General features: G+C 34.6%; 1 protein-coding gene across 1 annotated transcript in view; it reads left to right on the plus strand.

Annotated features, from left to right (window-relative positions):
* Positions 1-27116, plus strand: part of LRP1B (LDL receptor related protein 1B) — a gene marked incomplete at its 3' end in the record, with an annotated part of 1343287 nt that overhangs the window by 914552 nt on the left and 401619 nt on the right. Inside the window, exon 33 of the mRNA XM_037064526.1 lies at positions 3997-4146. Coding sequence (XP_036920421.1) covers positions 3997-4146 — 150 coding nt within the window. The remainder of the gene's footprint in view (positions 1-3996; positions 4147-27116) is intronic.

Genomic DNA, 27116 nt, shown 5'->3' on the forward strand with positions numbered 1-27116 from the left:
ATCAATAAAAATATCCTTGGGTAAAGATTTTTTAAAAGATCTAATTATATGACAATAATGAAACATAAAAATCTTATCATCTAAAATATTTATTCAATAAATTTCATAAATATATGCTTCTAAACATAATAGTTATGAATTTAAAACATAACACCAGTTTCTTGAATTCATCATAGGATTTCTAAAAGATTTCAATTCTATTTTATAAACTTGAGAATAAGGACATTCAAGAACATTAAGAGGTTAAACTAATATATTTTCTAGGGGAGATGGTATATATATGTGACTAGGTGATGTATCACATGCATATATATCGGTTGATAAGGAAACTTTAAATATTTTTCTTGTGAATCTTAAAACTATTAATTCTAAAATATTCAATCTTAGTATTAATGCAAAAATACAAGCTGTACTAGGTAGATTTATTCCTGTCTATTGTCATAGTATCTGAGTCTAAGTAGTATATTAAAAAAAATAAAAATCTGACCCTGGCTGGTGTAGCTCAGTGGATTGAGTGCAGGCCTGTGAACCAAAGGACCGCAGTTTGATTCCCAGTCAGGGCACATGCCTGGATTGCAGGCCAGTTCCCAGAAGGGGACATGTGAGAGGCAACCATACATTGATATTTCTCTCCCTCTCTCCTTCCCTTCCACTGTAAAGATAAATAAATAAAATATTTTTTAAAAGTCTGTTGTGAGGTAATTTAACTTTACTAGGCAGAACTCCTTGAAAACAACATATAATTTTCATAATGGGACAATTTAAATAACTCATCAGTTCATTCAATGCTTATTTATTTATTTTATTTTTTTGCTCTAGGCATCATACTAGACACTGAAGATAAAAAGCTCACTGACACCGCTCCTTCCCTCTAGGCACTAGTCATCCAGAAACAAATGTGTTGAGTAGTGGACTCTGCAAAATTTGCCTGTAATTTCTCAGTCTCTCTGGTAACTGCTTTACTTAGAGTAAGTTAGACTCCAGACACTGCAGGGTGTTAGGTAGATGATAAAGTTCTGACATTGTGGACTAATTTGAAGTTAGACACATTCAGTTAAAATAAACTGTCCTTCCAAAAGGGGTTGCGGAATCTTAAACACATTCCCTAAGGAAGGCTAGAATAATACTGATTTTAAAATTCAAGGTTAAAGACAATAATAGATTATTCTACTTAACTCAGGGGTAATATTAGTAGCATAAATGCAGTCCCTTTAAAATTGTTGGGTATGGCTTACAGTCAGGTTCTTCAGTTTCTTTGTAGCTAAAGCAAAGAGAGAATTATGATCAATTATAATTTTATATTTTCCATATATAGCTGTTTCTGGCACTGAGCCCTGAAAGAAATTTCTCCCATAGGTCCTTATATAAAGAGGTCACTGCGTGATGTACTACTTTCAGATACTATGTCCTGGGAAGTATAACAGTGCTTGTCTTATGACTACTTCTTACAGCATCCTTTATTTAAACCAAGGGCATGATGCCAAAGTTCAATTCAGCAAGAGATTCAGAGAAGGATAAAAACACAGGAATATAAAAATGTATATTGTTCTCTGGTGGTTTGGCTTGATTGAGAGATAAAATTTAAAATACCTGGAAGAATATATAACTTTCCTAAAGAAAATTCTTTTTATTTATTTATTTTAAAGATTTTATTTATTTATCTTTAGAGGGGAAGGGAACGAGAGAGGGAGAGAAACATCAATGTATGGTTGCCTTTTGTGCATCCCCTGCTGGGAGTTGGCCTGCAGGGAACTGGCCTGCAACCCAAGCATGTGCCCTGACTGAGAATCAAACCGCGATTGTCTTGAGTCACAAGCCCGCGCTCAATCCACTGAGCTACACCAGCCAGGGCTAGAAAATTCTTTATAAATATATTTGTTAATTCAGTTTTTGATGAAAATTTGGCAATGGAAAGTTTGGGGTTATATATTGTAGTACCAATTTGTAGTAAAGATATTCTTTGTTGCTGAATACAAATGAAGTTATGTGCTTTAGATAACCTACTAAGCAGAAAGTAAAAGAGACTACTTTTGGAAATTAAGTCATCTAAACCAGATTTTTTTATTTTTATTTTTTTTAATTTTATTTATTTATTTTAATTTATTTAATTATTTTTCAAGTACAGTTTTCTGTCTATTACTCCCAACCCATCCCACCCCCCGTGCTCCTCCCTCCCTCCCATTTCCACACTTCTTAGTTGTTGTCCATGTATCCTTTATATATGTTCCTCTAAATCCCTCCCCTATTTCCCCTGAAATTCCCTCCCCTCTTCCCTCTGGTCACTGTCAAACAAACAAGCAAAATATAACCAAAGACACTGAAATAGAGAATAGGCTGACAGTAAACCAGATTTTTTTACACTAGAAAATATGCATGAAAGTTACCTGAAGAATAACCAAGTTTTACTCATAAAAAAATCAAATGGAGAATAGACTTTTGATATGAAAATGTTACACTATAGAACAGGACTGTGATAGTCATGATTTGACTACTTTTTTCATTGTGATTTAAGGTGATCACCCACTGTGGTCATGAAGGAAGGAAAGGAGGGAGGAAGGAAGGGAGGGGGGGGGCAGAAAGAAAGAGAAACCTGAAAATGTATTCCTTGAAATGTCAAATTTTATGCATTGTGATTTTTCTGGTGAACCCTCCACAATCTTATTACCAATAAATCAATAGTGTATTGATAAATCTCTGATATATTGTACAGACATGTTGGATTATTTCCACTTTATTAAAAGTGGTCTGATAAATTAATTTCACTCTCTGGCCTGGGACTATCAATAGTTGAGAATATTTGAACTTAATCCTCTTTCAATGCACTTGGACTTGTAATTCCCTTCTTTTGTCTCCCCTTATTCCTTCCTTCCTTCCTTCCTTCCTTTTTTCTTTAATCTTAGATTTTTTTATCAGTTAGAGATTTTTCTGTGGTTTGTTCAATCATTTTCTGAGGAACAGTTTATTGTATTTTATGCCTGAGTATATGTATGTCCACATGTGCTTTTCAACAAGTAGCTGTGGATTGCAAACAACCAAAATGGAGACACAGATTAGTGTTATAATGTAGATCCTGAGCCTATTGAGCACTTGGGTGATTAAATAAATGTGTACTAAAATTCTTTGGCAACCACAATGTACATATCCTGAGACTTTTGATAACCATAAATACCACTCTAACATACAATACTGTCTGTAAATTGTAATAAAGCTATCCTATGTTGATACATTGTGACTTAGTTCATTTGTTGAATGGTTAATCTTCTAGGCAGACCCTACCTGAATGAGCCCAAATCAATTCCATATATCAATGAAGTTATTAATTATTGAAATTTTTCTTCTTTTAAATTTACTTATAAAAAGTTGAATCCTCTGATTTAAGTTTATTATATATCTGCCCAAAGTAAAGTTTACTGAACATAGAGGAGGGATTATAAATTTTGTAAGTCAAATTAGTATCCCAAGTGAGCATAACACATTAAAGCTTTCTGAAATCAATTGGTGTAATAAGAGGACAAGCATTCATTTTTGAAATAGAACCTTTACTAAAATTTCTGGAATGACCACCTACTATCTAAGGATTCATTTTTAACTATTCTATGTATTATTTTCCTTATCCATAAAGTAGAACTCAATGTTATAAGATTATTGTGATAATCTACAGAGATAATGGGCAATTGCCTTATAAAAGTATATTGTTTCACAGTGTTAAAACAGTACATGCATGGGTTAGGCAAAAGTAGATTTATAGTTGTAAGTATGCAGAATTATAAACAGACTTTATTCTTGCTTAATATTTACTTACTAATTATTGTATTATTTATTATTCTTTTGTTAACTTACTTTTGGCCATCTCTGTATATTTCCCATTAGCTAGACCTTGTATTTTAAGACAAAAATCTCAGTTTGAGACATATTTTCCCCCTCAAATCCAGTTCAATGTGACTATTACTATTTAAGTGGCTACCATTATGTTTAAGATATATAATTTAATTACAGGCCTATCGATAGACTACATGGAAAACAAGCTTTATTGGATCAGTTCGGGAAATGGAACCATAAATAGATGCAACCTAGACGGCGGTCATTTAGAAGTAATAGAGTCAATGAAAGAAGACTTAACAAAAGCTACAGCCCTAACCATCATGGGTAAGTGCAGTGGTCCTACAGTTGGGATATTTTGTATCGATTCAGGGGTGATTAATTGTGACCCGTTAAAAGCTGAGAAGAGTCACTGCTCCATTAACTCCAGAAGCACATTTAAATTGTACATCTCTGTGGGGATTTTTTCCCCTTCTCCTTCTTTTCTTAATATTAGCAAACAGACTTGTAATATTATCTAGATCAGGGACTTTATTATTATTGATTATTTGCTTACTATGATTTGCTTTATTTTACAATTATTTTCTGTGTCCTGGTGTGGTGTTTTAAAGTATTATCACAGTATCAAATCTGCTACATCTCTGCTTATCTTGAAGGATAGTTTGACTTATAGAGATAATTCAAAATATAAGGCCAGAGCATCCATTCAACAAGGATCAAAATTATTCTCCCACAAATAATTCATTTTTATACAGGCACATCTCCACGATATTGCAGGTTTGGTTCCAGACCACTACAATAAAATATACATTGCTATATAGTGAGTCACACTAATTTTTTGGTTTCTTGGTGCATATAAAAGCTATAGTTGCTCTATACTGTAGTCTATTAAGTGTGTAATAGCATTATGTCTAAAACAGCAATGTATATACCTAAGTTAAAAAAATACTTTATTGTTACAAGAGGCTGGCAATCATCTGAGTCCTCAAGAGTTGTAATTGTTTTGCTGATGGAAGGTCTTGCCTCAATGCTGCTGGCTGCTGACTGATCAGGTGCTGGCTGCTGAAGGTTCTGGAGGCTGTGGCGGTTTCTTTTCTTTTCTTTTTACTTATTTTTAAAAATGTTAGTATATCATCTTTAGTATATTTTCCCATTACCATTTAGCCCCCTTATACCCCTTCCCTCAGCAATCACCACAAGGTTGTCCATGTCCATGGTGTGTTTTTCCTAAATAGGAGCACAGAGAAGTTTGTCCCATCAGTTGACTCTTCCTGTCACAGTGATTCCTCTGCCGCACGCATACTATTGGGTAGTATTTAACCCGTGGTAGAACATTCAAAATCGGAGTTAATCCTTTCAGTTTTATCAACCGTCACTGCTTTCTCAACTAAGTTTATGTAATATTCTGAAACCTTTGTTGTCATTTCAACAGTCTTCACAGCATGTTCAGCAGGAGTAGATTCGGCAATAAAGGCTGTTTCACTTTCTTATTTGTGCATGTTCACTAAAGGAGACGCACTTTTAGCTTCCTTCAAGAACATTTCCTTTGCATTCACAACTTGGCTGCTTGGCACAAAATGTGGAATTTTTGGCCTGTCTACGCTTTCACCAGGCCTTTTTCACTAAGTCTAGGCATTCTAGCTTTTGATTTAATTGTATGTGAGTCTCCCTTTCATTTGAACAATTTGAGGCCATTGTAGGCTGAATAATTGGCCTAATTTAAATGTTTTGTGTCTCAGGGAGTTGGTAAGCCCAAGGTGAGTGAGAAGGATGGGGGACAGCATGCCACTGGAGCAGTCGGAGCACACACATTTATCAATTAAATGTCTAGCATTTAATTCCTGGTAGTTCCTGGTTTTCCAAAAACAATCATAGCATAACAAATAAACTAATGAAAATGTTTGAAATATTTTGAGAATCACCAAATGTGGCTCAGAGGCACAAAGTGGGAAAATGCTGTTGAAAATCGCTCTGGTAGAATTACCTGACACGGGGTTGCCACAAACTTTCACTTTGTAAAAAACTGTAATAGCCACAAAATGCAGTAAAGCAAAGCACAATACAATGAAGTATGCCTGTTTTTAGGAGGGAGATTTTACTAATACGAAGCTGTTTTCATTCCTTTTTTTCAATCCTCCAGAAAATAAGTTGTCAGACAAGTAAGACAATTATAAAAGGGAGGCATGGTTTTCCATAAAACAAATAATTAAACTCTACAGTATTGTCATAGAAGCTGGCTTTTCAAATGTGAATTTTAATTTAAAAAGATAGTTTGAATTTAAGAAAAAGATGTAAGAATGGATATCATAAAAAAAAACACTTTTTGGTGAGGATGGCTGCATCTTTAGTTAGTGAATGGCTGGCTCAAAAATGAAGTTTGTGGTAGGTGACAGTGTAAGAATAAAATACTTCACCTGGAAACTCAGTAGTTATATTTGGTGACAGGAAACCAGTTTCACATATACAATTCTAAATATCATGAGGTATTCAGAACAACTTTTTAAAAAGACACACTATATATGAAAAGTGAATTTGAATACATTTTAAAAGTTAATTACATAGGTAATAAATCAGGTTTTCTCATTAAATATTCTATAATCTTTTAGCTCTTTCATTATGTCACAGATTTAGTGAGGTTTTTGTTTTGTTTTTTTGTTAATGACTATTTACGAAGGTATACAGCTTATAAGTTAATTATTGTCGAGAGGTTTGAAAATTTATTTTCTAGAAAAATATATTTTATCAACTTTCATTTCAATTAGATTAAAACTGATGAAAGTAAGTAGATTTAAATATTACAAGTTATTATTTAAAACAGGATGAGTCCAGGATATAAGGATTTAAAAATGTGTTTTCAATTACAGTTGACATTCAGTACTAGTTTCAAGTGTACAGTGTAGTTGTTAGACCTTTATATAACTCACTTTGTAAGTCTAGAACCATACAGCACCGTACTTAGTTATTACACAGTCACTACCTATATTCCCTACACTATGCTTTATATTCCCATACCTTTTTTGTAACTACCAATTTGTGCTTCTTTATCTTTTCACCTTTTTTTACACAGCCCCCTAAACCTCTCCCATCTGACACCTATGAGTTCATTCTCTGTTTCTACAAATTTGTGCCTGATTATTTTGTTTGTTTTTCTTTTTAGATTCCACATATAAATGAAATCATGTAATAGATTCCACATTTAAGTGAAATTGTGAGATATTTGCCTTTTTCTGTCTTAGTACACTTAGCGGAACACTCTCCAGGTCTATTCATATTATTGCAAATAATTTCATTATTTTTATGAAAAAGTACATTTTTAAAAATTACTTATCTGTTGCTGGGCACTTGGATGGCTTCTGAATTTTGGCTATTGTAAATAAAATAGCTATTAGTTTCAGATCTATAGCACAGTAGTCCCCCAATACTTCAAGTGCTCAGTTGGCCATGTATGTAGTTACTATGATAGTATATCTCTGTGATTATTCTGTATTATTTATAATAGCCGAGAAATGGAAGAAACCCAAGTACTCAACAGCTTACTGGTTTTTTATCCAAAAAAGCAGTGGTACAAAGACATAATTTAATGCTTTTGGCCATCAAAAAGAACGGAAGAACAAAATAAATAAACCAACAAAATAGAAACAGACCCATAGATACAGAAAACAGACTGATGATTGACAGAGGGGAGGGTTTGACAGACTGGGTAAACATGGTGGAGAGATTAAAAAACACAAATTGGTAGTTACAGAATAGTTTTATATCATTTTTTATCAGAAAAGTGCTTGATATGATTTCAATATTTTTAAATTTATTGAGATTTGTTTTGTGACCTAATAGATGTCCTGTCCTAGAAAATATTTCATGTGTGTCTGAAAATAATGTATATTCTACTGCTCTTGGTTGAAGTGTTCTAAAAATATCAATTAAATCTATATGATCTAATGTGTCATCGAGGGCCACTGTTTCCTCTCTTGATATTGTATGTGGTTGAACTATTCCTTCATGTCAATGGGTGTTAAAGTCCCCTGCTCTGGCATATTACTGTTCATCTCTCCTTTTATATTCATAAATATTTGCTTTATATACTTAGATAATCCTACATTGGGTATATCAGTGCTTACAAAGGTGATATTTTGTTGGATTGATTCCTTTATCATTATAAAATATTCCATTTGTTATAGCCCTTGTTTTTAAGTCTATTTTCACTGAAATAAGTATTGCAATCCCTGTGCTATTTGTAGAGCACAATGGTGCCATTTTCTAATTGTGTGTATTCAGAGAAATATACATAGAGATACCTATATGTATCTATAAATAGAAATATATAGTTATCTCCATAGATTGTACCTGACAAGTAGGTTATGGTAGAGCAAAAACGTATTTGTGATTATCTCATAAAGCCACCATAAAATATATTTCATAATACTCAGCCTCAGAAAATTAACACGAAAAAAATTTATGTGTGTGTACAATTTTTAAGTCACTTGAATGAAAGTAAAGTTTAAATTTTGAAAGTAGTTCAGTAAACTATAATAATTCCCACATTACCATCAACAGTATGTTTTCAAAATTTTAACTTAAATAGACTTTATGAAATCAACCCAAACTGACAAATGATGTAACCAAGGAACCCGATAAATTAGAGGAAATGCGTTACAAATCTACCATTGACTTTTTAATGAAAAACATATGTACTATAAAAAGCATTGCCTCATAAAAATATGGAAAGTTTTAGAAAGGTTTACTTCTATTAATACCAGTGCTACTGACCCTGCCATAAATGGAAAATCAGTACTAAATTTACAGAACTGAATGCTACAAACCAGGCTTAAAAAATGGATCAGTAGACCATTTTAACTAAATAAGTAAAGTTAGTTAATTTCAAGATAAATACCATATTTTGCCATGTATAATGTCCTCCCACGTATAGTGCATAACCACGTTTCTGGCCCAAACTTTCAGGAAAAAAATTTTTCATCATGATTCAATTATTTGTTTATTTATTTACTAACTTACTTACTTACTTATTTACATTTAAATACTTGTTTTCTGTATTACAAAGGACTTTTAGCATTTATTTTTTAACATATTATGGTAGAAGAAATTTTATGTAACAAGTAATTACATAGATGCAGGAACAGATTCAAGGTATTTAAGGTACTACCCATATATAATGTGCACCCTTATTTTTTCCCTCAAAAATTTGAGCAAAAAAGAGTGCATTATACATGGAAAAATACAGTAGAAGAAAGAAAGTTTGGGTGGAATCATAATGCCTGTATTGTATCAGTACTGTGAATCTGATGTAATATCAGCACTGACTGCATGGAAATCAAATCTTACATAAATCTAAATTATTTTAACAAGTATAGCTATGTGCATGTGCCCCTGCTACCATAATCTCATTAATGTTAACAAATAAAAGTAAATGTAATAAAACTCACAAATGCCTTTTATTATCAAACTATTAACTGGATATATTAACTACATCTAACAGTTTGAGGGGGTAAAATTTGAAGGCCAGCACTATAGAGAAGCAGGGGAGGGGAGAATCTCTACTTCACAAAGTTTCCTAGCTTGGCTCTCAACTTGGCCTTTTGTTCAGATACCCCTTCTTATTTCAGAACCACTCTGTTTTTTTGAGGATGCAGTTATGAGTAATTATGTATGTTCTACTGAGACTGAATATCATAGTTATATAAATGAAGGCAATAAAACAGTAAAACAGAAGAACCTTACTACTATCCAGAGTATTACTGATGTTTACTCTTACAAATGTTTAAGAAAATATTTGCCTACAGTACTATTTCATGCATATATGCCTCTCTCAAATATGTGTGTGTTGCATACAGCAAATATATGTACTATAATATAACCAACTATTTTACTAGTGTATGCCGGCTCTTCAGAGGGACTACCTAGGTGACTGATAATAATTCACTGGAAGTTTGTCCTACTCATATTTAAGAGTGGTTTTACTAAAACTCAGTTAAAATTTTCTTTGGACTTGTGTATTTCTTTGAAAAAATTTTTAAAATGTGTAAATCTCAAATATTATAAATTGCATACACTTGCAATTCCCAGTTTTTAAACTAGTTTATACAGAATAAACTGTAAAGAACTTTGAAATATTAAAATTAGAAAAAGCAGAAGGCATTAGATAACAACTAGATAAAAAATAAAGCAATTATTTGATGACTCAACCAAGTCTAAGACCCCAATACCCCTTAGATTGCTGCATCTCAGTTTCACAAACATTTTGACACTTTTTTGAGGAGGTAGGTCTTCATTTCCCTCCACTTGAATGAAGGCTGGCATTAGTTAGTGTCTTCCTTCCAATGCGATAGTGTATGACTTCTTAGATGAGGTTGTCTTCCTCCTCGTCCTCTCTTGGAGTACTCATCTGGGCAGAGCCAGCTGAAGTGTTATGAGGTCCCTCAAGGAGCCAAAGGAGAAGTTCACACAATAAGAAACCAAGACCTTCAGTCAAGCCATGTGAGTAACTTATCTCAAAATTAGAAACTCCAGCCTCAGTCAAGATTTCAGGTGACTACATCCCAAACTAGCACTTACCAGAAAACTCAAGAGATACTCCAAACCAGAACCAACTGCTTAGCTGCCCCAAATTCCTGACTCACAAAAACTATGTGAAACAATAACTGTTTATTCATTTAGGATGCTAATTTTTGGAGATAATTTGTTATAAGGTACAAATAAATAATTCATGTGTCATTACATCCATGGAACACTGATTTATAATAAGACTTAAAAATATAACATATTTAATAGTAAAGCATTTTATGAGTGGTCAACTGTGTCAGGTGTAATAAAATCCAATAGCTTCAAAATGATGTTAAGTAAAAACAACAAAAACGACCCATCACAACAACCCTCTGTGTGCTCTATTCAGCCCTGAGGTCATCAGTTAGTTGCCCCCTCTGGTTNTTACATCCATGGAACACTGATTTATAATAAGACTTAAAAATATAACATATTTAATAGTAAAGCATTTTATGAGTGGTCAACTGTGTCAGGTGTAATAAAATCCAATAGCTTCAAAATGATGTTAAGTAACAAGTGAGTCCAGGCTTCAATTGGCAAGACTTTTATGGTGGTGGCAGGGAGTATGACAAAACTGGGGGGAGCTAATGCCCTAGCAGGTGGTAGGACACCCCTCAACTCAACTTGTTTTTGTCATAAGGAACATTAATATTTTTACTGGATCTTTCATTTTTTAAGAGAAACAAGAATCCATATTTTTATTTAAAATCTTAATAAGTTACCACATTTATTTATGTACCATGTGGGCTAAATGACTATATTTTTACATCCACATCCACACACAAAATTATATATATATAATTATATATATATATATTATATATATATATATATACACACACACACACACATAATGTCTGGTAGATAGATATGTATGTATGTATGCATATATATAATGTTAGTAAGTTACCACAGTTTCATATGTGTGTATATATATACATACATACATACATATATGCTAGTAAGTTCCCACAGTTTCTCATATATATACATGCATACACACACATGTCATGTAGGTATAATATATTATACAGGCTAGCTGTGAAGGATAATACTGTACAAGCCAAACAAACCAGCCAGCAAAAACAACAAAAACGACCCATCACAACAACCCTCTGTGTGCTCTATTCAGCCCTGAGGTCATCAGTTAGTTGCCCCCTCTGGTTTGCTTATTGTTTATGTTGGTGACATTGAATTGTTGAGAGAACAAGGTGGAGCTAAGGAAGCTAACACCCAGCTGCACCATCAGAGGGACTTGGTAAGGGGAGAAAATCACCTGATAGAGCTGACATAACTTACAAAGGAGAAGGCAATAAGGGATCTTTCTCCTACAACAGGACACATGATATTGCAACAGTTTTGTGGTCTTATTTTACCAGACTTTGAATTCTTCCTGAGGTATATACAGATGAAGAACACATGAATGTGAGGTCCACCTCATATCTGATTTCAAATGGGACTTCCAGATGTAGAGCTTACACCTTTACAACAATGGATACTGGATCCCATTCCTTTTTTCAACAAATAGCGCCCACTCTATGTCAGGAGATGCTATGCATGGTGGTGAGAACCCTGACATCCATCGTGCAGCTTTCAGAGAAGCAGGGGAGACAGACAATGAGGAAAATGAATAGAAATACATAGTGTGATAGGTAACCATTAAGGACAAAAAAAAAAGCCAAAGCAGGGTGAAAAGATAAAGTATAGTGGTATAGAGTAGAAATAAAATAATTTTACAGGGAGTAGCCAAGCAATGTCTTACAAAGACAGTAACTTCTGAGTAAAAATCCGAAGTGTGGAGAAAGGGAAGAATAAAGGAGGGAGGAAAGAATAAAAGAATGTCATGCCAAAAAACAAGATTTCCTTTACTAATTCTTTTTTTTTAGTTTTTATGTTATGTTTTAATAAAACATTAAAAATGTTTTCAAAAACATTAAAAACAATTACATCAGAGTAAATATTTTCAGGTTATTCTGATAATTTACCATGTCTGATGTCTTTTAAATTTACCCTGGTTCAAATAGAGTATTCTCTGTGCTTTAGCTATTACACAGCTTGCCAAGTAATGGAGTTTATTAGAATTGATTTACACATTGTGCACAATGGCATTCGATGAGTACTCTTAACTCCTCTTGCTATGGAGTGAATGTTTGTGTTCCCCCAAATCACTTGTTGAAGCCCTGATTTGGTGGCATTAGGAGGTGGAGCCTTTGGAAGGTCATGAAGTCATGACTGTGGAGTCCCCATGTCTTTCTAAGAAGAGGCAAGAATGCTAGCCTCTCTCTGCCTTATGAGGACACCTAGTAAAAGTGCTGGCATCCTGATCTCCGACTTCTAGTCTACAGAACTGTGAGAAATAAATTTTTGTTGTTTAAGCCATCCAGTTTTGGGGATTTCTGATATAATAGTCCAAACTCAGATATTTCTCCAATTACTAGGTATAAGCTGACTAGGCTGTAACTTTAAGCATGAAATTATTCCTCATTAAAAAGATGACTTTTTTTAATTGTAGTTTTCCATCAACTACAGTTGGGAGTTAGCAAATATGATAGTTTCTATTTTCAAATACAGTAACTTTTAGCTGTAAAATTTTATTTACTACATAGTTTCCTTAGATTTTTTTCTCAGTATTTGACAACCCCTTTTAAGGAAGTTATTTTTTTTCTATAAATATATTTTAGGTCCATGAAATAATGGTACTTTAAAATATTTTTACATGATTTTCAAGTGCTTTGTGCTATAAAGTAGAGTATAGTCAGCTATGTTATATTTACTATTAATTGTTTAGTTTTCACATTTAGAGCTTTTTTAAAATATATTTTCCTGATCATTAATACCTGCAGGACACAGTGATTGGAATGCAAATTAATCAAGTTGACATTCAATTTTAAGTACCTTTGTGAGGTGAAGGAGGTTAAAACTGTTGACTAAATTTAGGTCTTATGGGTTATTTATGTATTACATTTAGCATGCTACTTCATTTCATTGTCAGTATACAGTTTGAGAGCAGACTGCATATATTGTATTTACACTGAACACAAAGTCAGAAAAAATCAATTCATGGAGCCAAGAGAAAATACACAAATAAAACAAATGTACTGGTAGAAATAGGTTTATTGGTATTTGTGGGGGCAACTTTGCCAAGTCCCCCCGTCTGCCTTGGATGAAAGTAAACACTACCAAGACATGATCTGCATGGGGAGGAGAGGTGGCCAATCTCTCAGAGGAGAAAGGCCAGGAGCCCCTTCCTCAATGGTTTTTATTGAGTTGTAGTACACAGGAATACAGGCAGTAAGGACCAAACAGTAGATAACATTTCAAAGAAATCTGAGGACTTAGTCTGAGTCCATGTCTGCCAGTAGAGGGGGTTACAGAAACTTTGGGGGACACACTCATTTCCTGCTTGGACCCTTATCATATGAATGAAAGCACTCTTGGCAAAGCAGGTTTCACAGGACTTTTAGGAATTCTTTCTTATGTCTGATTACCCTGGGGAACCCACCATTCCCAGCACAAGGCTGCACCACCCTCTGTCATTGTTTCCAGGCTTGAGTCAGGCAGAGGAGGCAGATAGCCAAAGAATTCTTCAGCACGTCTCACAGACAGACTGAGGACTCAGGCTTCATCAAAGCTGGGGGGTGAGGGTCCATCACCCCCTTTCTCCATAGCCCCACAAGTCCTTCCCTGGTGCTTCCACATGATCATGCCTGTCTTAAGTGATTTCCCCCTTGGGTAATCTTACCCATCATTGGCTAACTGATCAAGCACTGGAGGCCAGTTATGGAAAAAGGAGCAGAAGTGACACTCCTGCCAGGGAGATAAACTTTGTCTCCTTCGTGGCTAATGGTCTGAAGGTCACTCACTCAGCCTTAGCCATGGGGGGTTTACAGCTCCTGAAACCAGGCAGGGCAGTTCCCAACAGGTATTTGGAAAAAATTAAGATGGAATTCAGGAAATTGTAGGATGATGACTTTTCTTGTAGGATGATGATGTATTTTGCCTTGGGGCAATGGACTATTAATTTAAAATAGAAGTGAGAGTATGGGGATTATTCAAACAAATGTGAAGAACTCTCTATGTCAATTTAGAAAGTCCTTAGCATTTGTGAATTTAATGGTTGGCATCTTATTTATCATAGGATATCTTGATGTAGCCCATTAAAATGTTTGTCTTACAGAGCAAGAGTTTGCTTTAGTATGAGCCAGAATTTAAACCTCTCTCCTACACTCATACCTTATGAGCTATTTATTCATTGTTCTCTGCTAATACATTGTATACATAGTTACTCTCATTCAAATTTAATTGTGCATCTATTTTTATTGCAGTTTTATGGGCTATATAATCTTGAGAAATTATGTCTACCATGATATTTGTTGACAGGAATTCCAAAGTCAACTTTGACTATTCTTCTTGAATATCAAGGGAAATGTTTGTGTGTGTGTGTGTGTACTGAATGTCTATGTGTGTGTGTGTACTGAATGTCCAGGGGATAGAGAGATGATAAATATTTAAATCATGCATACAGTCTTCATTGTTTAAGTAAATTATACTTTTAAAATTATATGATACTGTAAAATGATACTTTTACAATGACACTAAGCTTAAAATTATTAAATTTATCATTTTTATCAATTAAAGAAGTGTACTTTAGATTCCTACTATTCACTAACCAGCTCGCTCAGGATCTGGCACAATTACTAGGCCTTAATTTTCTATTTGGCAAAAATACGAGCCTTGACCATAATAGTTACAAAGTCCTAAAAACTTTGTATGATTTTTTGTTTCTCCTTTTTAAGTGGGTATTTTATTTATTTTTATTGTTGTTCAATTACAGTTGTTCCCATTTTTCTCTCATTGCTCTCTCTTGACCTGCCCACCCTCCAAACCTTGTATGATTTTTATGATTAATAGACTGATTTAAGAGTACTGGAAATTGTGTAACATAAACCATTGTCTAAGTTGAAGCAATGTAGAAGAGAAAAAAGTTGAGAATAAGAATAAAGTTCACTTGTTAAGTTATGTTAATCAGAGTTCATACTAATGTGTTTTAGAAGTTTGGCAAAATTATTTAATTTTGACTGATAATTAAGAATTTGGTGAATGTTTACAACATAGAGTTGCTTAAATTCCTTGTCTTTATAATAGATTGGTACTTTTTATAGCTATTTGGCTGACCAAAAAGTTCACTCAGTTTTTAAATAAAAATACAAGGCACACTTTTCATTTTCATTAATAACTTTATTGAATTTATTCATGGTTTTTTCCCACTACCTTCTGCCTTCTTTTAGGCAACTTGTTAATTCCATCTTCCCAAAGCTTTTTATCTTTTTGAGCAAAGAACTGTTCTAGGTGCACTGGTAGTCTTCCAGGAAATTGAAATAATTTCCATTAGGACAATTTTGTAAAGTCTGAAATAAATGGCAATCTGAAGGTGTGATGCCTTGTGAATATGGTGGATCAATGAGCACTTCCCAGCCAGGCTGTAATTTTTCCTGGTCATCAAAGAAGCATGCTGTCACGTATTATTCTAATGAAAGATTATGCATTCTCTGTTGACTAATTCCAGACACTTTTCGTTGAGTGCTGCTTTTAGTGGGTCTAATTAAGAGCAGTACTTGCTGGAATTTATTGTTTGGTTTTCCAGAAAGAGCTCATAACAGAGGCCTAGCTTGCAATCCCATCATATACACAGCATCACCTTCTTTGGACGAAGACTGGCCTTTGTTGAAGTTGGTGGTGGTTTATTTTGCCTGGCCCACAAGCTCTTCCTTTCCACATTATTGTAAAGTATCCATTTCCCATCACCTGTCACAATTTATTTTAAAAAGAAAACATTTTCATTATGTTTAAGTACAGAATCACATGCCAAAATAAGGTCAAGAAGGTTGTATTTGCTTAAATTATGTGAACCCAAACATCCAAGCGATTAACAAAACCAAGCTGGTGCAAATGATTTTTCAGTACTTGATCTAGATATTTTGAGTAACCAATGTAGTATAACATTAATTTTTCTGTTAATGTCTTGATTTGATCACCACTAGGTCTGACTGGTCTACCTAACTGTGGAGCAACATCCAGAAATACTCAGCATGAAATTTTGCACACCACTTTTTTTTTTTACATCAGAAAATACAGACTTTATTTATTTTTAATTATTGTGCAAGTAAAGTTTTCTGTCTTTTACTCCCATCCCAGCCCACCCCACCCAATGCTCCCCACCTCCCTCCCATTTCTACTCCTGTTAGTTTTTGTCCATGTGTCCTTTATATATGTTCCTTGACAACACTTCTCCCTAACCTAACCACCAAAATCCCCTCCCACCTACCCTCTGGTTACTATCAGTTTGTTCTTAATTTCAATGTCTTTGGTTATATTTTGCTTGCTTGTTTGTTTTGTTGATTAGGTTCCATTTATAGGTGAGATCATATGGTATTTGTTCTTCACTGCTTGGCTTCTTTCACTTAGCATAATGCTCTCTATTTCCATCCATCTTTTTGTTTAGGGTAGGAGCTCCTTCTTTCTTTATGCTGTATAGTATTCCATCATATAAATGCACCATAATTTTTTTATCCATTAATTTACTGATGGGCACTTACTGAAGATTGCTTCCAGCACTTGGCTTTTGTAAATTGTGCTTCTATGAACATCGGGGTGCATAGGTTCTTTTGAATTGGTGTTTCAGGGTTTTTAGGATATAGTCTCAGCTGTAGAGTTGCTCAGTCAAAAAGAATTCCAATTTTAGTTTTCTAAGGAAATTCCATACCGTTTTGCATAGCGGCTGCAGCAGTTTACATTCCCACCAACAGTGTACTAGGATTTCCTTTTCTCCAAAACCTTGTCAGTACTTGTTGTTTGTTGATTTGGTTATGATGACCATTTTCACCAGTGTGAAGTAGAAGGAAAAAAATAACCAAGATCAGAGCAGAATTAAACAACATAGAGATTAAAAGAACAATTCTAAGGAACAATAAATCCAGGATCTGGTTCTTTGAAAAGATGAACAAAATCAACAAACTTTTAAGCAGACTCATCAAGAAAAGAAGAGAGAGGACCCAAATAAACAAAATCATAAATGAAAGAAGACAGATTACAACTGATACCACAGAGATACAAAGGATTATAAGAAATTATGATGAACAACTATATACCAAGAAATTGGTATATAGGTTAATGGACAAATTTCTATAAAAATATAATCTTCCAAAATTGAATGACAAAGCAGAAAACCTGAATAAACCAGTAACAGCCAGCAAAATTGAATCAGTAATCAAAAAACTCCTGGCAGTACCTGGTTGGTGTGGCTCAGTGGACGGAGTGCTTGCCTGCCATCCAAAGGGTTGCTGGTTCAATTCCTGTCAGGGCACATGCCTGGGTTGTGGACCAGGTTCCCAGTAGGGGGCACACAAGAGGCAACCACACATTGATGTTTCTCTGCCTCCGTTTCTCTTTCCCTTCCCCTCTCTCTAAAAACAAATAAATAAAATCTTAAAAATAAACAAACAAAACTCCTGGCACACAAAAGCCATGGACCAGATGGTTTCACGGGAGACTTTTATAAAACATTTAAGAAGGAGTTAACCCCTATCCTTCACAGACTATTTCAAAAAATCCAAGAAGAGGGAAGACTCCCAAACTCTTTTTATGAGGCCAGCATTATACTAAACCACAAACCAGACAAAGTCACAATATAGGAAAAAACTACAGGCCAATATCACTGATGAACATTGATGCTAAATTCCTCAACAAAATATTGGCAAATTGTATCAAGCAATACATTAAAAAGATCATACACCATGATTAAGTGGGATTCATCCCAGAGATGAAAGAATGGTAAAATCAGTTTCTTTGTATTTTTTGTTTGTTTGTTTTTAATACATGCTGGTAGGACAACTGTCACAATACAATCTAACGAAATTGTTTCAAATAAAGTTAAAAACAACTATATGCTACTAGTGCCATCCTAGGGGAGAAAAAAAAAAACAATGTTTTAGCCAACCCAGTATCTAAGTAGTTATCTCCAACACCCATCTTATCTTTGAATCACTTGCGAAAAACGGGCTAACTTCTCTTTAAAATGAAAGAAACTTTGAGTCACAGGTATGGGCAAGACATATTCTTTAATTACTCATTTTCTATGAATAGTTAAACTCTCAGCTGATTTTTTCTCTCATTAATTGCAGTTTAAATATAATGTATTACCAATCTATTTTAAGTAGCGATTTACTGGACTGTGTTTAATATGTAAATATTAGAAGGATATGGAATTTTGGCTACTGTTAGAATCCATAAAGGAAGGAGAAAAGGCTTGTTCTATGTGCATTTTTACTCTCCTATCAGAAATAAACTCAACTCTACAATGAGTAAAAAGTAACTTCCCTTGATTGGATTATGACCACATTTGATGTTAACAAAATAAGCGTTTGCCTTTTAGGGAGCCCTTGAGAAACTGTAGCAAAGGTAACCTGTAAGAACATTTGTTAGTACTTTTAGTAGGCTCACTTCACAAATTTGAAATCACCATTGTAGCTGCTATGGAGATTCCCATTCTCAGTACATAGTTTGCCATAGGAAAGCCAAGGCTGTCTGATTAAAATGCTTCCGGAACTGTTGAAATATGATAAGGTCAGATCCGTTTGCCTAAGTAGAAAGCAGTGTTACTATTTTGGGGATTAAATGTTTCTAATGTTTCCACTACAGTTGCTACTAGCACTTGAAATTGTCTAGTCTCTCTAGACCCAAAGGAACACTAATGGGAAAAAAGTCATTCTTTGCTACATTAACACTTTCATTCTTTCAGCTAATTTCTTAATGATGTGCTTTTAAAAAAATTGTATCTGTATTTATTTCAGGAAATATTGTGTGGTATAATGACAAAGCTAGAATTTGTTAAAAATAAAACATTTCTAGCACTCAATTTGTATGAACCCTCAGGTATATAATGTTTATGAATAATGATAGAGGTTTTTTTAAATATGTATACAATAACCTATAAAATTTCCATGTAGAAAGTATCAAAAGCCTTTTTCTACTTCCTAAGATAAATTATTATTGGCAAGTTTTCATGGCATCTATGGAACATTACAAATAATGGAAAATGAGAGGGTGTAAGTCTCATGCATTTAGTCTGTTAAGACACTTAGACTGAGCACTTGCAGATTCACTCTGAAATCTAGTCTGAAAGGATCTTCTAAGCTAGAGTTATGATGGTGCAGTACATCTGATAACATTAAAGTTCTTGACTTCCATAGCTCACCTCATGGAGTCATTTTTCTCTGTTTTGTGCATTGCAAGTCCATTTACGTGGTGCATTTACATGGTGTCAGGTGATGATTGTTTGTTTACTTTTTTTAAATCAAAGCTTACTCAATATTTTTCCTTCTCTGAATGTGGTAAGAAGCTGAAATACAGTTGTATTTCTTTGGACTTCCAGTGTTCCTTTGTATCTGATAGCTCTCTGCTTTGATTTGCTGTTGTTCTTCCCAGTCAAGGTAGGTACCTGACTTTGTGTGTGAGCTAATTGAACAACCTGTTACTTCTTTTCACTCTATCTCCAGTCTGCAAACAATCAAGAACTGCTATGTTCTGACTTGCTCTAACACCTCCTACTTAGCCATAATATTTCAGAAGTGAAATAAGCACTTAGAACTTACTCAATGAAATGCTCATTTCGTCTTCCTTTCTATTCAACAAAAGTTGTTTGTCAAAGCCTTAGCATTTCACCTTATAGATATAGGAACTTAAGGTCAATAAGATTTGTGAAAACCCGAAGTATTAGTACTCTCAATTAATGAAGAAACTCAGAATCAGCAAGATCTGTGAAAACTCAGTCCTCCAAGATTCAAGTTCAGAGATCCTGACCAAGAGTTAAGTGCCTTTCTCAGTGTCAGGAAGAGCCTTTCCTGCCATTAACTATATTTTCTTTAGATCTTCCCTTACCTCCACGTCAGTCAGTCAAGTGCAATTTCATCCAGGCAAATTGTTCCTCTCTATCAGATTATGCCCATTTACTTGTTTTTCTTGTTCTTATCCCTTGACAGATTTTCATATTTTTAAACCACCCTAATAGGTGTAATACTACTCATTAAGGCCCACTTCAACTTTATCTCTGTGTGATCTGAGATATTTTCTCCCTCCTCTAAACCTTTTTTGTATATTCTTAATGCAACAGAATCCTTCTTGGCTTTTTAGTGTGTGAACATGTTTCACTTCTCCATAACTGGGAACCACTTTTTATTCATACAGGCATCATTTGTGACACACAGCAAGGTACTTTACACTGAGCACATTTCAATAAACAATAATAAAATGGATGAATAAATAAAACAATTATCATCTGCATAGAAAATATCTGCCGCAGCAATCAAATTATATATTTTCATGCAGATCAGGAACATGATATTACAACCAGAAATATCAACATAGTATAGAATTTAAATATAGTGGGCTTTCCATAGCAGTGGTTTTCAAATCAACAAATTCAGTCAACTGCAGGTCAATTTTTTTTTAATCCCAGAAAACTTCAAAAAGCAAAATTTGAACTTGCCAGTGTCTGAGCATGACACTGAATTCACATGAGTGAAGTGAGGTGAAGTGATGTGTAGACACACCCTGCTGTAGCCTATATGCAAATACAGGTTATATACCTATTACACCATTTTATACAAGGGACTCCAGCATCCACAGACTTTAGTATCCTTTGGGGCACCCTGGAACCAGACATCATGGATATTAAGGAATGACTGTATAAATATTAAAAGAAAATGCTCAGAATAAGAATTTGAATTAAAAAGGATCGAAACTGAATAATAAGATAAATATGTAAAATATAGTCATTATTTCTGGCACAAATTTTGCATACTTATGTATATAGAGAGAAAGAGAAATGAAGAAAAAAAGGATTGTATTGGATCATGTTTGTTCTCAAAGGAACTAAACAGATTAATGGAGTAGCAAGGAAAACATACCCGTAAGTACACACAAATGAAAGAGTTCCAAAACAAAAGAAAAACTTTGCTGTTTTGAATGTCTTAAGCTCTTAAAGCTGGTCTCTCACAGCTGGGCCTAAGAGCATTATTCTCTTTAATAATAATCCATAGTCTAAATAAATAAAGCATTCTGTTTAACTGACAAGTCTTAACACACACAGTTCTCACAGCAATCCCTTGAGGGAGGTACCATTAATGCCGTTTACTTCAGCGGCTCCACCTGAGGTGCAGCCAGCCTAAATTAATTCCTCAGGTTACATAGTCAATAGTGTAGCAAGCTTTCTACACCATGATTCTTAGATTCTCAAACCAGTGTTTCTTCTACGAATTTGTCCTGCAGACATAGTTACTCTAAGATGTATGTGTACTGAGATGTATGCAAGAATATATTTTAAAATGGTACTTGAAATTGGAAAAGTCTGGGTAAAAACATATACATCTATCATAAAGGACTAGCCAAGTGAATTATGGAATCTATGTATGCTAAAATATTGTGCAGCTATTAAAAATTTTGTAAATCTATATATTGATTTAAGCTGCCATCCAAAATATATATTTAATTGAAAGGAGCCAGGTTCAAATATGTTAATATTTGTTAGTGAATGTAATTGACAATAGTTAATAGACACAGTAACCATGCAAAGTAGGTATTGTTCTGCAGTATTACCACTGGAGACAAAGTGGGTTTTCCAAGGTTAGAGCTGGGTCTCTGATGGAAGTCTAACTTCAGTGTTAGACTTCCCAACACAAGGGGATTTTGTCCATCAGGGAACATTTGGCATTGTCTGAAGACGTTTTAGATTGCCACACCTGCTGGGCAGGGAGAGTTGCTACTCACATTACCGTGTGCAAAACAGGGACACCGGTAAATATCCCACAGGACACAGTATAGCCCTGTGGGAACTATTGGGCCTGAAATGTTATTTTTTAATAGCTGCATAACGTTAATAGTTAATGCTGAGAAACCTCCTCTGTACCCAAAATGTTCCTGTTGACTTCCAGAGGCCAAACGACTAACTGTGAAACCTGATATTGTGACTGTAGACCTGCTGTCACAAAGTTTGTTAAAATTCTATTTTAACATAGAGACCCTTAAAAATAAATAAGTAACAGCAAGCCTGGTGTTTCTAAATGCTGATGGTAGGAATTGTCTTGAAGAGAAAGGTAGGGTGGAAGGTAATGGATGGGGAGATATACATCTTTTGTCTTCTCTCTTTTAAATGCAGTTCAATGAAAAAGACCCAGGATTGGCGTCTTAATCCTATATTTACATAATGCATTGTATAATATATGTAGTATTCTTATCTGTTCCATTTTTGATTCATTTACTCATTCAACCATTTATTAAGCAACTATCATGAGCCAGGTACTATGTAGATGCTAGGAATCATGCAGGACCTAAAACAGGTAACAAGCCCCTGTCCTTAGGTGCTGATATGGCCCGGGGTGGGGAAGACAGTCCCTGAGAGAGTGTATAAGAAAATAAGTGAAATAAAGTTTGTCAGGTGGTGTAATGTACTAAGGGGGGAAATTCAGCCAGGGCATAGGTGTGGGGAGGGAGTAAGAGCTGGATTGGGAAGAAGGAGCAGGCCACGGCAGTTTTCACTGAGAAATAACATGCAAAAATTTGAAATGAGGGAGTGAATCATTTGGGTATCTGGGGAAAGAACATACAAAGAAGGGAGAACAGGAAATGAAAATTACAAATAACTATTTGGCCATATTTTTAAACACCTTTTATTTTTTAAACAGGAGGCTCTTTCTTTTCTTTTTTCCCTTCCTTCCTTCCTTCCTTCCTCCCCTCCGTTCTTCCTTTCTTCCTTCCATTTTTAATGCTATAAGCATCTAACTTACTTTCTTCCTCCATGAGAACCATGGAACTTTTACTACATTTAAAAATATCTGACGTTTCATGTAATTTCACTGCTCTCATAACATAATCTACTAAAATCAAATACATATTTAATTAATGCATATGAGCTAAAAGTAGTCATCGACAATAACTTCTCTAAAGAAAAGCTTTTAGCTTTCAAGTGTATGAAATTACTAATAATGATGAAATTAGTTCCGCCCCATGTGTTCTGCTTTATTTCCACTGCATTATATACAATGTTATTAACTATTATGTATTTTAATAAGAAAAAAGATAAATTCTACTAAATATGATCATTTCAAGCCATTATGGTTAATGTTTATATAATATTATTAAACCATAAAACCACTCATAAAAAAGTACTAATTATAGTAATGTAGAACAAGCTTAATTTTAAAAAACTGTTCATTGCATCAATATCAAATCTTCTAAAATTAAAAATGAATGATTTATATGGAAGTATATCATACAAGTTAAAATTATCTAGATTTACAGAATTAACTTATTCTTTAAAAAACAAGGTCAATATTTTGAAAGAATTATCTCTAAAGGCCAGATAACATACAATATTTATAAGACATTACTGCATAGAAATCATTCATGAACCATAGAATATAAAACTTGAGACTATAAAACTTAAGAATCTTTAAGACAGGTTATAAAAATAATCACCTTTGTGTCTGTCTTAAAGATTAGAAAATTTAAATTCTGTTAAATATATGAATGATCATCAGTGCAATTATAATTTAGATACTTATATAATTATTATTATTATTTCATATATATCCAAACTATGTGCTCATGTTCTACTTAAGAAAATATAAGTAAGGAAAAGTAAAGCATATAACGTAATTCACAAAAATATCAAATGATATCCTATTTACTTAAAAATTATGTTCACAACCACTTTACAATAAAAGATCCAGTGAATTCATTGTTGTACTCATATATATTTATATGTAATTTGATGTATATAAACCAGTTTATGTTAAATGAACTGCAATTATGCTACACATTTTAAGTGATTATACTTTTAAACTATACTGTTCAAAAAAAGATAAGTTAGTTTTTAGTGTATGCTGAGCAATGTCACTTAGTGCAAAGGACTTCAAATACATCCACATAAATTTTCTAAGCCATCAGTCTTATAATTGCCATAATACTATTCATTAAAGTAACAGTAATATATGAAATATATCTAGGCAATTTGCCCAACAGAAAGTACAGTCCATCGTTGCCTTCACTAAGTATTCAAATATCATTAATGAGAACTAATAGCCCATTAAAACTTCCATTGAAAGTACTACGAGAAATCTCCAAAGAACCACATGTAATACTATTCCAATAATTTTGTCACCTTAAATGATCATGTCCCAATATGCTGGTATTCTTAACACTAATTACCAAACAGAATGGATAAGTACTGTTGTTACAAACTGTATCATAGTACTTTATTTTGTAACTAGCATATAATTAGTGATCAGAGAACAGTTTCATTAACACAAATGGAATAATTAAATCATTTCAGCTTTACTATACTTAAAACAATTAAACAGTGATTATTTTCCCACTGTAAAACTGCTAAAGGTTAACTGTTTTGGAATCATTTTCAAGGAAGAAAAATTACACCATTCATGTTAATGGCATTAAAATAAAAGGACAGGGAAGACCCAAAATGGCTAAGGTGTAAGCAGAAACTACACTAGCTTCCTTCCAGGAGCAAACTGGAATTACAATTGCATGAGAGAAAAGTCATCCAGAACAACCAACTGAACACTGGCTGGAGAGAAGACTTATAACCAAGAACGTATGGGAGAAACCACTTTACCACAAGATCGACAAAGAGTGTGGAGGTGTGAGAGATCTGGCTGGGCTCCCATGGACATCAGCTCAAGTTCCAGAGGGATATCTCAGAAGCCAGGGTATTCCTCCTGAGAAGCAAGTCATCTATACTCCAAGCTGGGATCCCCAGGCAAGAGCACCAAAGTCAGAAAAGGAACCCAAATAACATCTGGCTGTGAAAATCAGGTGGATTTCTGTCAGCCAGGAAGAGACCACTAGAGACCCAAAGAGCCTCTTGAAAGGACAATGCACAAAATTTCAGTTGCAGCCACCTACCCTGGGCTCTGATAGAGGCAGTGCAGAGTGGACTGGAGACATGTGAGGAGAGACTAGGCCTGGTGGCTCTGAGGAGAGAACTGAAGGATCAATCACCAGGATGCCTGTGCCGAGTCATTCTGCCTACTGCAGAAGCCATGTTTCTCAGTCAGAACACTCTCCTCCAAGTGGCATCAGCCTCAGGGAAGCAACAGAACCACTGGTATGAATTCCTCTTGCCCCATCCTGTGGAGCCTAAGCAAGGCTCCTGAGTGCATCTGGAGGCTCCATCAGTGATTAAGCCTATCAGCTGAGGTAGATCTCTGGGGCCTCTGAGACTCACTGCCCATCTCTGGGCCTAGTACTGGGAAAAGTCAGCCTTGGCTTGCAGCCTGGTTCTTTCTGCAAACAAACAAGCCTGGCAGAGGGAGCCACGTACTGTGGATTGCTGATAGATCCAAACTGATTACCCAGGGACAGTCACAAGCAGTGTCTGACATAAGTCTGAACCAGAGTCTTTGAAGATCTTCCAAATGCATAAAAACAAATACACCTGGCTGATGTAGCTCAGTGGATTGAGTGTGGGCCTGTGAACCAGAGTATCGTGGTTCAATTCCCAGTGAGGGCACATGCCTGGGTTGCAGGCCAGTTCCCAGCAGGGGACACATGAGAGGCAACCATACATTGATATTTCTCTCCATCTCTCCTTCCCTTCCCCTATAAAGATAAATAAACAAAATCTTAAAAAAAAGAAAAAACATATACAAAGAAGCAACCAAAATGGGAAGACAGAGAAATAAGCAACGCATGAACAAACAAGAGAATGCTCCAAAAGAATAACCAAATGAAGTGGAGGCAAGCGATTATCAGATAGAGTGGTTAGAGTAATAATTATAAGATATTAACGACATGAAAAAGATATAGGAACCATAATAAAGGACCAGTCAGAAATAAAGAATGTAATATCTGAAATAAATGATACACCAGAAGGAATCATCTATTGGTTAGATGAAGCAGAGGATCAAATCTGTGATTTGGAAGACAAGGTAGAAAAATAAAACATCCAAGCAGAGCAGCAAAAAGAAAAAGAAAATTAGAAAATGAAGAAAGCTTAAGAAAACTTGGGGACAGAATGAACTGTAACAATAGCCACATCATGGGGGATACCAGAGGAGAAGCGAGTGGGCAAGGCATTGAGAACCTACAGAGGAAAGAATAATGATCAAAAACTTCCCTAATCTTTTGAAGGAAGAAGACACAAAAGTCAGGAAGCACAGAGAGTCCAAACAAGATGGATCCAAAGAGGCCCAAACCAAGATGAATCATAATTAAAATGGCAAAGCTTAAAGGCAAAGAGTGAATCCTAAAAGCCACAAGAGAAAAGCAGGTAGTTACCTACAAGGGCGATCCAATTAAACTGTCTTCTGATTTCTCAAAAGAAACATTCTGGGCCAGAAGGAATTATTGCCACACGATATTCAAGGTGATGAAAAGCAAGGACCTTCAACCAAGGAAGGCTACTTTTCCCAGCAAGGGTGTCATTTAAAATTGAAAGAGAAAGAAAGAGCTTACCACACTAGAAAAAACTAAAGGTGTTTGTTAAAATACCAAGCCAGCACTGCAACAGTTTTAAGGGTTTACTTGAAGGAGGAGGAGTGGAGGAGGACAGTAACAACAACAGAGGAAAATAGTTGAAAAATAAAAAGGCAATACATGTGTATCAATCAATAATCACCTTAAATGTAAATTGCTTAAATATTCTAATTTAAAAAAAACATTGGGTA

The sequence above is a fragment of the Sturnira hondurensis genome, unplaced genomic scaffold (assembly GCF_014824575.4).
Source record: "Sturnira hondurensis isolate 20B ecotype Veracruz unplaced genomic scaffold, ASM1482457v3 Scaffold0015475, whole genome shotgun sequence".
NCBI lineage: Eukaryota > Metazoa > Chordata > Mammalia > Chiroptera > Phyllostomidae > Sturnira > Sturnira hondurensis.